Here is a 15,049-nt window from a genome sequence, read left to right on the forward strand (position 1 = left end):
CCGAACTTAATGTTTTTTACTTGTTCATTTTGAAGGTTCTTTCTAAATGGTGGAGCGAGTTTACTTGTTAAACATAATCCTTCCCGAAGTCAATCATGCACTCTATAGCAATATTATTTTGGAGTAAAGGTATAAATGCCTCCGTCAAACTTGATGGACATCGATAGAATATACATCCCATATAATATTTACCTCTGATTCTAAATTATAACTGCTCTAAAGCCATAGTACGCGTTCAAAAACAATCACATTTAATATGATCTACTTAACATTATTTCCCTATATAAACATTTATGAAACATGATGAAATATGCACTCCATAACAATGGTTGGCACTAAAAAATACCAAAGTGTCGATCACCTCAAGCAAGTGCTTTGCCTGGAATGGGTCAAAATAGCGCAGAGCAACATTCGGGCAGCATGTGACGCTTTCATTGGCCGTTTGAAGGCCATAATTCGTGCCAAAGATGACCAATTCGAAAAAAAAACTAAACTTATTTTAAATGTTGATGCTATTTCCGACATTTTTTGCTTTCATTCAAAAAAATTAAAAAAAAAATAAATGTCAAAATTATGGCTTTTGACTTTGTTGCAGTTTTTTGCCTCAACCTGTATATATATTTTTTGATATTTAGAATTGCACATTCCTTACAATAGAAATTACGTCTACTTCTCGAATACTGAAATTTCGGAAATTTTCACCTTGAAGATATAGGATAATAATAGTGAGGATAATAATAATAATAATAGATAATAGTGAGATAATAATATCATATTAATGGTTCGAATTTCAATTTATTAAATATAAAAGACATAAAAGTATAAAGATGGGAAAAGACAGAGTCAAAATGGCAACCCTGTGAAAATACCTCTGTTGTTCTTATATCGTAACAACATAGTTAGCAATGTTAAGCAATTTAAACCGCTTAAGAAATATGTAATTGATTGGGTGAGTCTATGGAATAAAATTTTGAAATCCTATTTTTGTATTTTTCAAACTTTTATTTGTAATTTTTTTTCTATAAATGTGGTTTTTATATTAACATGATCCTGTCATGAGCTGTTATTCTAGATAGTATAGACACAAACCATCTACTCAGAGTGCGTTTTGTCTAGTCTTTACCATTTTTGGTCTCTACAACAGGACAATGCATTAGACTTATCCATGTTAATATGCTTCTTTCGTTGGTTATTTAATTCATAACGGAGATCATTTCATATTTCTGAGTAGAAAATAAAACTAGAAACTGCAATACTTTTAAATGTAATTCAAATATGTCACTCTCTACTTCAATACTTTATTTCCCGCAGTTCAATGCTGATCCCACTTCTATCCCCATCGCCATTTGGCGCCCACAGTTTAAAGATACAATCGATATTTTTCCATGTACACTCCGTGTACATAGATGTGTGTGAATATGAGTTCAAACTTACAACTTCTTAATTGATGTATTGGCGGTTTGTGGCTTTGTGGCCTTTGTTTTATGTGTGATTTGTTGCTCCTTCGTCCGGTTGGGAATGGCGGTTTTTGTCGACGATGAGCTGCCGGTTGTGTGCGAGTTGTGTTTAACATCGTGGACGGCGGCTGAACGACCAGTCAATTGCACGACAAATGGGTCATAGTTATCCGATACAATGCGATTGATACGAGCGAATATGGCATCGACAAATTGATTATTACGTTCCTGGAAGGCGTCACTCGTCATGTCGATGATATTGTTTTTCAATTCACCTGAGCATGGTGGCATCGCGTGTTGGATGTGATGAAACAAACAAAAACAAAAATTCGAACATAGGAGAGAGAAGTTTATTAGTCAGAAATTTGCATAGAAAAAATGTTTGTAATGAATGGTTTTATGAATGGCGATGGCGGTGCATGTATATGTTCTTCTATGAAGTGGTGTGGGTATGTTCAATGAGATTTATATGTATATTTATAAAATCATATACTCAATGACTGATTGATATCAATAACTGTGAAATTTATGAATTAACAAATTGGATTTCATGTATATTAATACATGTTGATAGATAGTGTTTTGCTTAAGTGTTCCATACGACAGTTTTAAGAAAAACGCATTTCAATTTAACCAATAACAATAATACATAAACTATTCGCGTGAAATTTCAAATGTTGGTATAAAAAAGTTCTAGAGGCTGTTCTAAAGATACGACCTTATCAATTTCATTCAAATCCACCCTTTGGACACAATTGTAAAATATTGAGTGTTATGTGGAATTTTTAGAGAAAAAAAAACCTATTTTCTTAATTATACCCTACACCACATAGTGGTAAGGGTATTATGTCTTTGTGCATTTGTTTGTAACATGGAGAAGGAAACGAGATAGACCCATAGTTACTTTTGAGAACCTTCATAGAATCACTTTCTGAGTCGATTTATGCATGTCAGTCCGTCTGTCCGTCCGTCTGTCCATGTATTCTTGTGAACAAAATGCAGGTCGCATTTATTATCCGATTGAGATGAAATTTTCCAAACAATGTATGTTTGGCCCAAGGACGAACCCTATTGAAATTGGTGAGAATCGGATCAAATTTAGATATAGCTCCCATATATATCTTCATCCGATTTCGGGTTAAATGTGCACCAAATGTCCACTATCAGTCCAAATTACCTGAATTTTGGCACACCCAACCGAGTTCGGCCTAGAAGCAAGTATATCAAATTTGGAGAAAATCGGTTCAGATATAGCTATAGCTCCCATATATATCTTTCATCCGATTTGATCTTTAAGTCCCTCACATTCCTACTATGCACTCCACAACCGTGATATTTGGTACCAGGTATTAGATGGAGCACAGAAATAGCTGTTTTAAATTTTATCGAAATCGGTTCAGATTTGGATATAGCTCCCATATATATCTTCACCCGATTTCGGGTTAATTGACCACCAAATGGCCAATATCAGCCCAAATGGCCCGAATTTTGGCACATATGGCTGAGATTAGCCTTAAAGCAAACACAACAAATTTAGAGAAAATCGGTTCAGAAACAGCTATAGCTCCCATATATATCTTCATCCGATTTCGGGTTAAATGTGCACCAAATGTCCACTATCAGTCCAAATTACCTGAATTTTGGCACACCCAACCGAGTTCGGCCTAGAAGCAAGTATATCAAATTTGGAGAAAATCGGTTCAGATATATCTATAGCTCCCATATATATCTTTCATCCGATTTGATCTTTAAGTCCCTCACATTCCTACTATGCACTCCACAACCGTGATATTTGGTACCAGGTATTAGATGGAGCACAGAAATAGCTGTTTTAAATTTTATCGAAATCGGTTCAGATTTGGATATAGCTCCCATATATATCTTCATCCGATTTCGGGTTAATTGACCACCAAATGGCCAATATCAGCCCAAATGGCCCGAATTTTGGCACATGTGACCGAGATTAGCCTTAAAGCAAATACAACATATTTGGAGAAAATCGGTTCAGATATAGCTATAGCTCCCATATATCTTTCATCCGATTTGATCTTTAAGTCCCTCACATTCCTACTATGCACTCCACAACCGTGATATTTGGTACCAGGTATTAGATGGAGCACAGAAATAGCTGTTTTAAATTTTATCGAAATCGGTTCAGATTTGGATATAGCTCCCATATATATCTTCATCCGATTTCGGGTTAAATGACCACCAAATGGCCAATATCAGCCCAAATGGCCCGAATTTTGGCACATGTGACCGAGATTAGCCTTAAAGCAACTACAACATATTTGGAGAAAATCGGTTCAGAAACAGCTATAGCTCCCATATATATGTTTTATCCGATTTGGTGTTTAAGCCTCGCACATTTGTAATATGCACTCCACAAGAATGATATTTGGTACCAGATATAAGATACAGCCCAGAAATAGCTGTTTGTAATTTTATCGAAATCGGTTCAGATTTGGATATAGCTCCCATATATATCTTTATCCGATTTCGGGTTAATTGTGCACCAAATGGCCGATATAAGTCCAAATGTACTGAATTTTAGTACATCGGACCAAATTCAGCCTAGAAGCAAGTATATCAAATTTAGTGAATATCGGTTCAGATATAGATATAGCAACCATATATAGGTTTCATCCGATTTAGAGTTTTAGTCCCTTACATTCGTAATATTCACTCCACAACCGTGATATTTGGTACCAGGTATTTGATGGAGCACAGGAATAGCTGTTTTAAATTTTATCGAAATCGGTTCAGATTTGGATATAGCTGCCATATATATCTTCATCCGATTTCGGGTGATTGACCACCAAATGGCCGTAATAGCATCAATTTTGGCAAATCCGACCGAAACCAGCTTAGAAGCAAGTACACCAATTTTAGTAAAAATCGGTTCAGATATAGCTATAGCTCCCATATATATCTTTCATCCGATTTGGTCTTTAAGTCCCTCACATTCGTAATATACTCATCACAGGAATGATATTTGGTACCAGATATCAGATAAAGCCCAAAAAAAGTCGATTTTAATTTTATCAAAATCTGTTCAGATTTGGATATAGCATAGCATAGCATACTCTTCACATTATTCTATCGATTTCAGGTTAATTGTGCACTAAATGGTCAATATCAGCCCAAATCACCTGAATTTTCGTACATAAGACCGAATTCAGTCTAGAAGCTAATACGTCAAATTTGGAGAAACCCGGTTCAGAGATAGCTTTAGTTCGTAAAATGCACGATAGAATTAGATAGATTTTGATTTTGTACCAAATATCTCATAGAGCTCTGAAATGCCTTGTATAAACCTTTTTACGAGAGCTCTACTAAATATGCATAGTGGTGTAGGGTATCATATAGTCGGCCCCGCCCGACTTTTGAGCTTTCCTTACTGGTTTTGAAATAAGTTTTTAATTTCTTATATTACTAAACTATATAACAAGAGGATACAAATTGCAAAATTAGCGTCTTTATGCCATTCTCTCGAATTTGAGTTTATATCGTAAATAATTCGGGAAGAGCACACCGCAAGACCTGTGAACATATTCATACCTTCATAAGTCAAAAATGGCGAATGGATCACTTAAGCATGACATCGTGAATATGTATATGTAAATAATTATAAAAACATGTAAATATAGAAAAAAAAAAATACAAAATAAATAAAGTACATAAATTAAAAAGTAAAGCTTAACATTTCATTAATTTATTCGTTTGATTGAACCTAAAAATTCAGTTGCGCTATTGTTTTATTTTTTATAATTAAACAAGTGAAATGTTATATTATACATAAATATAGTTTTAAGCGAAGCTTATTCATATATTCGTTCGTTCCATTCGGAACGAATTTGGCAAAAAATAAAATAAATAAATAAAATCCCTTAAAAATTCTGTTAAAATCTTAAAAATACCGGAACAACACACGTTTAGTAAAAACTCTTCGATTTTTTCGAAAAATTTCCCAGAGATAGGTATTTTTACCCTGATTCCGGGAAAATATTTTTTTCTTGGGGGACGGACCCGGGAACCAAGATTTTTGACCCGAAAACCCGTGTTCATCAATCCCGGATCCAATTACCCGATATAGACAATATAGGTATTGTTGGCTTATGAAAATAAGCTTATGAAAATACCTATCCAACAAGTAGTCACATGATGGGGTAAGCGGTCAAGGTTCGGAAGTTATAGTCAAATGATCGATTTTTTGGACCCGGATTTTTTTTAAAACCCCTAAAAAGTCAAAAAAGGGCTCATTATGGGTGTCAACAAAATTGATGGCAATTTATAGCTGATACTCTCACCTTTCCAAAATGCTACAATCGATAATTTGACCATAACTTCCGAACCGTGACCACTTACCCTATCATGTGTCCACTTGTTGGATAGGTATTTTCATAAGCTTTCATATTGTCAATATCGGGTAATTGGATCCGGGTCTAGTCGGGGTCTTGTACCCGAATTTTCGTGTCAAAAATCTGGGGTCCCGGATCCGTCTCTCAAGAAAAAAATTGTTTCCCGGGATCAGAGTAAAAATACCTACCACTGGAAAAAAATTTCGAAAAAATTGAAGAGTTTTTACTAAACTAGGGTTAAGCCAACGGCACGTACCATATGGCGACTATACCAAGACGTGGACCTGCACAGAAAAATTTCTTTCATAGACTGTAATATCCATTACGAACTTCAAATACCAAATTTGAAAGAATTCCGGTGAATAATGTCGCTAAAATCATCAAAATACCGAATATCAGTAGGTACCATTATATGGGGGCTATACCTAGAGGTAGACCTGCACAAACAATTCTCTGTCATAGGCTGTAGTATCTATTATAAACTTCAAATATAAAATTTGAAAGAATTCCGGTGAATAATGTGGTTAAAATTATCAAAATACCGAATACCGGGAGGTAATATTATATGGGGGTACACCTAAACGTAGACCTGCACAGACAATTTTCTGTCATAGACTGTAATATCCATTGTAAACTTCAAATATTAAATTTGAAATAATTCCGGTGAATAATGTCGCTAAACTCATCAAAATACCGAACATCGGGAGGTACCATTATATGGGGGCGATACCTAAACGTAGACCTGCACAGACATTTTTCTGTCATAGGCTGTAGTATCTATTACGAAATTCAAATACCAAATTTGAAAGAATTCCTGTGAATAATATCGCTAAAATCATCAAAATACCGAAAATAGGGAGGTATCATTATAGCCCCTATATAAAAGCCCCCCAAAACGTGGACCTACATGACCCATTTTTATTACCAAAAGTCCTGCAGACATAATTTACATTTTTGAGTAAAATGTTATCAATCTAATTTATATCGTTCGGAAGCTAAACTGATTTCCATAGACGGTCAGACGGATAGACAGACGGACGGACGGACTTCGCTAAATCGACAGAATATATATATACTTTGTGCGGTCTATAATGTATATTTCGAGGTGTAACAAACGGAATGACAAACTTGACAAAATTACCAAGCCCAGTTCTGTCGATTCATCTAAAATCGGAAATTGCCTAAAGGAGAAGTGAAAAAACTGACTGAGAATCAACGCCCAGACAGCGGAGGCTAGAATCTTCCAATTTGGAATGAGGGTCAGTCTTGGTGGGTAGGCGCGTGAAAAGAATGGGTTTTAGGAAATTCGTATTAATATTTGTTTTTTGCAAATTCGGAGATTGCGAAACGTTCTAAAATGGTACAATTTGGAATTATGTGAACGGATAAAGCGGAATACTTGAAACTTAGTTTGAGAATCAAGGTCGAAAAGTGAATGTATGATGGTAGTTTTAGAAATGTGTACTGATTGCACGAAAAGTATTAAATGGTCCTAAATTTTGAAATGTTTGGTTTAAGGTGAACGGATGAAGCTAGAATTTTGTATTTGTGGTAGGTTGTACTACAAGTACACGAACACTACTAAATTGTACTATATGTGTTACAATTTGGAATTGGGTGAATATATAGTGTTTGAAATCTGAAATTTGGTATAAGGGTCGCCATTCATGTGTAGCCTGGACGTATGGAGGTTGTTTCGGAAAAGGGGCAAGAATCCTGAAATTTGATATTGGGGTCTGTTGGTATCTGGAATTGAGATAAGGATGTATTTTTGAAATGTGTAACATATTTGTACAAAAGTTCTAAATTTGGTATTAGGTGAAAGAATATAGCTGAAATCCTGAAATTTAATACAGGCGTATAGATGTTGGTGTTTGTGGTTGAGATATGCAGGTTGTTTTGGATATGTGTACTATAATTGTTCGAAAAGAACTAAGTTGAACTAAATTGGACATTTGGCGAAAGGATAGAGCAGAAATTCTGAAAATTGATATTGAAGCTACTGTTCGTTTCTAGGGTTTACATATGGAGACCTTGAAAACGTTTTGGACAGAAAAATTGGATGAGGGCCCATCGTGTAATGGTTTTACTAATATCCTCCTTGGTATACTTCAAAATGAAAGATTTTGAAGACATTTTGGTTTAACAGGCAAACATTTTTCTATTTTTCTTCGAAAAGGGAGAAACTTAAATAATATATAAAACCTAAAAAAAAAATTAGCACGATGTATGAAGTTTCGATAAAAAAGAAATGTCAAACTGAACAAATTGTGCAGTTTGAGTATTAACATATAGTATTGAAAAGCCTAACGCTAACTGTTGGAACGAATATATCATTTGATGAAGAACTTTTCACTGGCGAAGTAGTGAGCTCTTTAGGCTACTTTGAAGATAGATAACCATCTCACAGTAAACATTGTTATATATTTCGGTATAGTCCCCCCACGAATTTAAAATTTTGGAGGGATCCTGGGCCACTACACTACGTCGATGTCTATATCTACAGAACTCAATTGTTTGTATTTGTTAATATTTTAATGTTCCTTGTAGACCCGAAAGTGGCTTAACCGATTTTCCTAAAATGTTCACATAACATTCGGGAATTAACTGTGGTGTAAAGAGCTCTAATTTTATATGAATTCGAAGAGGCGTGCGGGGTACGCACACGTTTAATTATTTAAAAAACGCCTTACCTTGTAACTAATGAATGTATCGATTCAAAACTTTGGATGGACCGTCCACATGCACAATTTTAAAGAAATAATCAAAGGATTTAGTCGTGCGGCACCGACCATGTGATACCATACAAAACTATAATATATTGGAAAGTACTCTAAAAGTCCTGTAAAAATGTTACCTTTGGGTTGTAACCAGTGGCATTTGTCCTATATTTACGACCTCTGTAGTGCTAATAGGTATTAAAAAAAAAGTTGAGATCAAGTTTACCTGCTAAATATTATACGATTGTCGTTCTAAATGCCTTCCTCTTAACTCTAACTTCATACGAAATTTCATGTCGATTGGTCTTTAATTACGACCTGTCTGGAAAATTTTCAATTTTTGGTGTTACGGTTTTTGATTTTTTTTAAATACCTATTAGCACTACAGAGGTCTTAAATATAGAGCAAATATCACCGGAATTGATTAAAACGTGGTATTTAGAGGTCTAATGGGTTCTACCCATATGACAGAACAAGGTCAATATAGATTTTCGTTTTCCTATAATCTCTATATAGCGGCACCTCCGGGTATTTATTATTTTAAGGACTTTAGCTGTATCTTTATAGGTCTTCGTTCGATCCTATAACCCCCATGTGACCGTACTTCGGCATTTTGAGAAAATTGGCTAGACATTTCAAAAAATTTTTTTAAATTTTTCATTTAGAGTTTGTAATGAATGGTACATTCATTGCCTATAAGGCAATTATTCCTCATTGTATTGAAACCACCCAATATTGTTAACAAGTTGTTATTTAAACAGAAACTTATCTAGATTCACGTTTTAGCATAACACCCACGTAACGGTACCGCCCACTTAATGGCATTTTAAGATCTTAACTGCATTCAAGTAATGGAATTCCGATTCTGTTTTATTTATAAAGTTATGCGATTTCAAATGGTGGGCAGAAGGACACGCAGACATAATTTGATCAGCACAGAATTATAATCTGATTAAAAATTATTTCACAATCGCTCTTTCCAATGCTAAAGTGTGTTGAGGGTATTATATGTTTGTAACACCACGAAATATTCGCCCTAGACCCACGATATTATATATCGATATTCGTATCGCGTCAAGCTGAGTCAATCTAGCTATGTGTGCCCATTCGTCCACCTATCCATGTTAATTTGGAACACGCCAGAGGTCGTAATTATTGCCCGATCCTTACGAGCTTTTGGACGAATTTTGGGTTATTGCCGAAATATTAGAGATGATATTTAGTGGACGAAATGAAGCCAAATTCAGTTTTTTGCCGATTTTTACGTTTAAAAATATAGACCAATAGACGCGTAATTTTTCATGGGGTTCCAGTTTAGAACAGGCCAGAAGCTCATCATTCAGAAGCCCATCATTTTGAATCTTAATCGAATAACATTTAGCGGGTGAAACACACAAATTATGGACAAATTGCGAATATTTTTAATGCAGAAAGTCACTTTCCGACAAAATCTCAAATAACTGAAAAGGTCACTTCCGATTGATGCTGATTTCGTTGACGTATATAGTCAGGTATTGGGACATAGCAAAATATAAACTATTTTCAAATACTTAGCCATTAGTATGACATAGAGCGTAAATATAGGGCAATTGCCACGACATTTTGGATGGTCTCATGGTCAAAAATCAAACGTTTCGTGAATAATTTAAATAATTTTGACAAAAAAAACGGATTGTATTTTAGTACTTTTTGCGAATATTACTTACTTTCTTATTGCATTTAAGTTTAAGATCATAGGCTTGCGGAAGAAAGTTGTTCTAAAACCGATTCTTACATTTTAACTTTTTATACCCTCTAACACTAAAACACTAAAAATATGTAACACCTCGAAATATTGATCCCCGACGTAGGAAACTACATATGAATCATCGTATCTCGCCGAGCTGTGTCGATCAAGCTTTGTATGTCTGTCCGTCCGTCTGTCTATGTTGATATGTAATCACACTACATATAGCAATTATGGCCCGATCCACATGAATTTTAAAATGGAGGTGGGGTTAGGATCAAAATAGAAGCCTATTGTCGCAAAATATTTAGGAATTGAAATGAACTAAAAACAGAGAAATTTCGTGATGTTTCTGTTGCTCCATAGGCCACAATTACAAACCAATCGATAGAGTTTATGTAAAAAATACGAATATTTCCACTAGGCGTAAAAAGGCGTAAAAATATGCCAATAAAAAGAAAATATTTTTTGTTAACATTTTTTCAATTTTTGTCATTTTCTTGTCGCATGCGATTTTTATACCCTACACCACAAGGTGGTCAGGGTATTATGTCTTTGTGCATTTGTTTGTAACAGGCAAAAGGAAACGAGATAGACCCATAGTTCCTTTCGACGATCTGCATAGAATCACATTCTGAGTCGATTTATTCTTGTGAACAAAATGCAGGTCGCAAATTTTGCACAAATCATTTGTTTGGCCCAAGGCCGAATCCTATTGAAATTGGAGATAATCGGTAAAAATTTAGATATAGCTCCCATATATATCTTCGTCCGATTTGCCTTTTATTGTGCACCAAACGTGTAATATCAGCCCGAATAGTACGGAATTTTGCACATACAACCAAATTAGGCCTGAAAATAAGTATGCCAAATTTGATCGAAATCGGTTCAGATATAGCTATAGCTCCCATATATATTGTTCATACGATTTGTTATTTTTGTCCCCCGCAGCCGTAATATGCACTCTGTAATAACAATATTTAGGGAAATATATCAAATGAAGCTCAGAAATACCCTTGCTAAATTTTATCGAGATCGGTTCAGATTTGGATATAGCTCTCATATATAACTTCGTCCGATTTATCTTTTATTGTACACCAAACGTCTAATATTTGCCCAAATGGGATGGAATTTGGCACTTACGACCGAATTGAGCCTAGAAGCTAATATGTCAAATTTGGTGAAGATCGGTTCTGATATAGCTATAGCTCCGATATATATTGTTCATCCGATTTTTTGTATTTGTTACCCGCGGCCGTAATATGCACTACGTAACAACATTATTCAGGGAAATATATCAAATACAGCTCAGAAATATCTTTGCCAAATTTTATCGAGATCGGTTCAGATTTGGATATAGCCCCCCTATATATCTTTATGTGATTTCAAATTAATTTCGCACCAAATGGGCAATACAAGTCCGAATTTAAAAGATACAAATGCTTCGGCATATTTAGTCCTTTGACCTTTAAATTATAATTGTAATCATAGCGTGTATGATTGAGTTCTCCCATAAAAACTTTTAATTGTTATGTGGAGCTCAACCAAATTAGCAAAGTGGTGTAGGGTATCATAAAATCGGCCCCGCCCCGCTTTCTTCACTGGTTTTAATTTGACTTTCACTTTTGAATTGTATATTTTCTAATTTTCTTTACACCCCGCAACAATATTTATTGAGGGTATTGCATATAGGTCGCAATTATCGTCTGATCCTCGCGAAATTTAGCATGGGGATAGGGTTAGGGTTAGGGTCAGATTTAATGCCTATTGTTATGGAGATGAATCAAAAAAATTAAAATTTTCCTGATTTTGCAGTCGCTCTACAGGTTATAATTGAAAACCAATTGACACGGAATTTTGCCTGAGGAGAGAGTTAAGGACAGGGAAGAAATTTATCATAACACGACGGTGTGAGTAAATATAGGGCAATTACCCTCGGTCAAACACTTAATGGTAACGTCTGGGCAGGGCTCTACGACATTATTTCAAAAAGTAAATCTTCCAAAATTGATTTTGACATAAGGGGGCTTTCAACATATTGTAGTGTTGTAGGGTATCACATGGTCACTCTATCAAGTACCTCGCCCACAAAGTGTCAAAATTTTAAATAATTATAACTCTTATAAAATGTGAAATGAATTACACACATCACATATTTTTATTAACCCAAGGTCTGGTGTGAAGATGGGATATATCGGTCCTACTGGTAACTCCCCAACAAAGCGTCAACCTTTTGAATATCCATGAAGCTCATAAAACGCGAAATTGACATCCGAAATTGACATATCTCTCAATATTATTATCAACACAAGATCTATTATAAAGATGGTAGAGATCGGAATATTTTTCTGGTAAGTCCACACAAAGAGTCAACTCTAGTTAGTCAGTAATAGGTAGATTTGAGCTCATTTTTGACAGTTGCTCCAAATAGAAATGTCCTTTATGCGATTTTCATTATTTATTATCCCCCCTTACCAAAAAAAAAATCCTACACTACAAATTATGTCAATGTAATGCAAAAACAAAAAAGAACATACTTTTTTGTTTCAAATTCAATGATAATCGGAACATAAATTTCCTGTTACTGTTCACAAATGCCTAACCATAAATCTGGGTAAATCTCGTGTTACCAGAAAATGGAATACAAGTGATGGATTATATTAATTTTTACACAAACACCCACACAAAAGAGAAATACGACAATAGGACTTACTAGTTGTTGGAAACATGAAAAATACGAGGAGGAAGAAAGGAAAGCAATTGAACCATAACCCCATACATACATACTTACTTACTTACTTACATACACCCATTCACACTCATACATGTTGTTTAGAGAAGTTTAAGTGCTAGCGATAGAGTTGAAAAAAGTAAATGTGTGTTAGAAAAGGAAAGTAGGCGTAACTCAGAAAAATGCCAAAACATGGCAAAAATTAAAGACTCTGTGTTAGAGGGGTGGAGGAGGAGGAGATAAAGTATAAGCAAAGAAAGAGGAAACATGGAATATAGCAGGTGATTAGAAAAGGCAACAGCAAAGCCATTTCAAATGGCATCACTGTAGGTGATAAACGGTTAACAGGATTTAGGTGTTTGACGGAACACAAAGCAAAAAAACCAACAAGGATTAACGGAGAAGGATGTGTGTGGGAGAATATTTTATGTGTTGTTGTTGTTGATATTTTTTCTTTGGTTCGAAATGCCAGTTATAGAAAAGAAAGTGGAAAAACGTTATTTTTATATTGTTTGGGAAACAAACAAACGCTTGAAAAATGCCTCTGAGCCAATTTTGCTGATTTGAACTTTTGTGTTTTTTTTTTTTTTTTTTTGCTGTCGTAATAAGGCGGCTAGGTGTTAGGTTGTATCTAATGGCCAAGTTACGCCTTTGATTCCTCTTTTCACAAAGATATTAAGCCATGTTAGTGGTAAACCAATTAATGATGTTAAAATAAAACACATGTTTAAATTTTCAAATTATTTTCCTTTAATTTTCAAATGTTTGTTTTCTCTGTTTAGTTTTGTTGTCTAACATAAAACACAATTTCGTTTGTGAGGAAGTTTTACATAAGAAAAAAAAAAACAAATTTAAAGAATTTCAAATAAATATTGAAAAATTGTGAATTAATATTTTAAAGTTTTTTTTTTTTTTTGGTGTCTTGTGTTTTGTCTTTGTGAAAGGGAAATGTGTAATTTGTTTAAATGTTTTGTGGTATATGTGTAGTTAAGAGACAAAATTTTGCATATTCCGGTCAATTAGAAGTTGCCACAGTATAAATTTTTTTTTCAATATATTGCCTTGAGTATAGCTCGCCTCCTTTTTAAAAAATCTATCTATGAGTCCAAAAAAGATGAACTTTTATTTATTTATTTTTTTTTTTTGGATTTTTGAGATGATGAGTATTCAAGAGTATTCCCCAACTTAGCTTCATAATACTCTCTATAACAGAGAGCGTTGTTATTTAAAAGGAAACTGAGACAACTTTGCAATATTTGCTGATCCTTATCAATACCACGATTTCATGCGAAGGGAATGGTCACTTGGCCTTTTAAGCTTCTATATTTGTCGAGCTTTCAAAAGTGATTGAGAATCACACTCACCTCTTTGGGAGAAATATCATAGAAACTAGCAAAAATATTACAGTTTGATCAGCTAATTTTTATTTTTCAGCCGATATAAAACAAGTAAAAAAACAGCAAAGTTCGGCCGGGCCGAACTTTTAATACCCTCCACCTTTTCGAAGGATGTTGAAGAATTTAAAAAAAAAATCCGCTAAATAAAAACCGTTATATTAGGGTTATACTAAGAAGTCAACCTGCATAAGTAATTTTTTTGTCAAAGGCTGTAGTACAGTTCCGAACTTCAAATTAAAAATTTGAAACAATTCCGTTAAATAAGATCGCTAATATCATCAAAATACCGAATAGAGGAAATACCGTCATATGTGGGCTATGCGAAGACGTGAACCTGCATAGAAAATTTTCCGACATAGGTTGTAATACTCTTTACGTACTTCAAACTTTAAATGCGATATTCGGTATCGTGGACATATATAGACAATTCTCTTATAGGGGGTAAAATACTAAGAAGGAACTCTTTGTATGGATTTTCTGACAATTCCACTGAAAAATGTTGGCTAGAATCATCAAAATACAGAATATCGGGACCTATATTGACAAATCTCTTCCAGGAGGTAAGATACACAGAAGGAGCTCCTGATGTGGATTTTGAGACAATTCCAATGAAAAATCTGGCTAAAATCAAGAAAATACCGAATATCGGGGAGACAG

General features: G+C 34.5%; 1 protein-coding gene across 3 annotated transcripts in view; it reads right to left on the reverse strand.

Moving 5' to 3' along the window:
• The window catches only part of LOC101897639 (dentin sialophosphoprotein), a 64,752-nt gene that overhangs the window by 7,159 nt on the left and 42,544 nt on the right, over positions 1-15,049 (reverse strand). For all 3 annotated transcript variants that reach the window (XR_009343904.1, XR_009343903.1, XM_059129727.1), the window contains exon 6: positions 1,435-1,732. Coding sequence is in view for 1 of the 3 variants with exons in the window: in XM_059129727.1 (XP_058985710.1) it covers positions 1,435-1,732 (298 nt within the window). In the remaining 2 variants the exon portion in view is untranslated. The remainder of the gene's footprint in view (positions 1-1,434; positions 1,733-15,049) is intronic.

Source organism: Musca domestica, unplaced genomic scaffold (genome assembly GCF_030504385.1).
Source record: "Musca domestica strain aabys unplaced genomic scaffold, Musca_domestica.polishedcontigs.V.1.1 66, whole genome shotgun sequence".
Lineage (NCBI taxonomy): Eukaryota > Metazoa > Arthropoda > Insecta > Diptera > Muscidae > Musca > Musca domestica.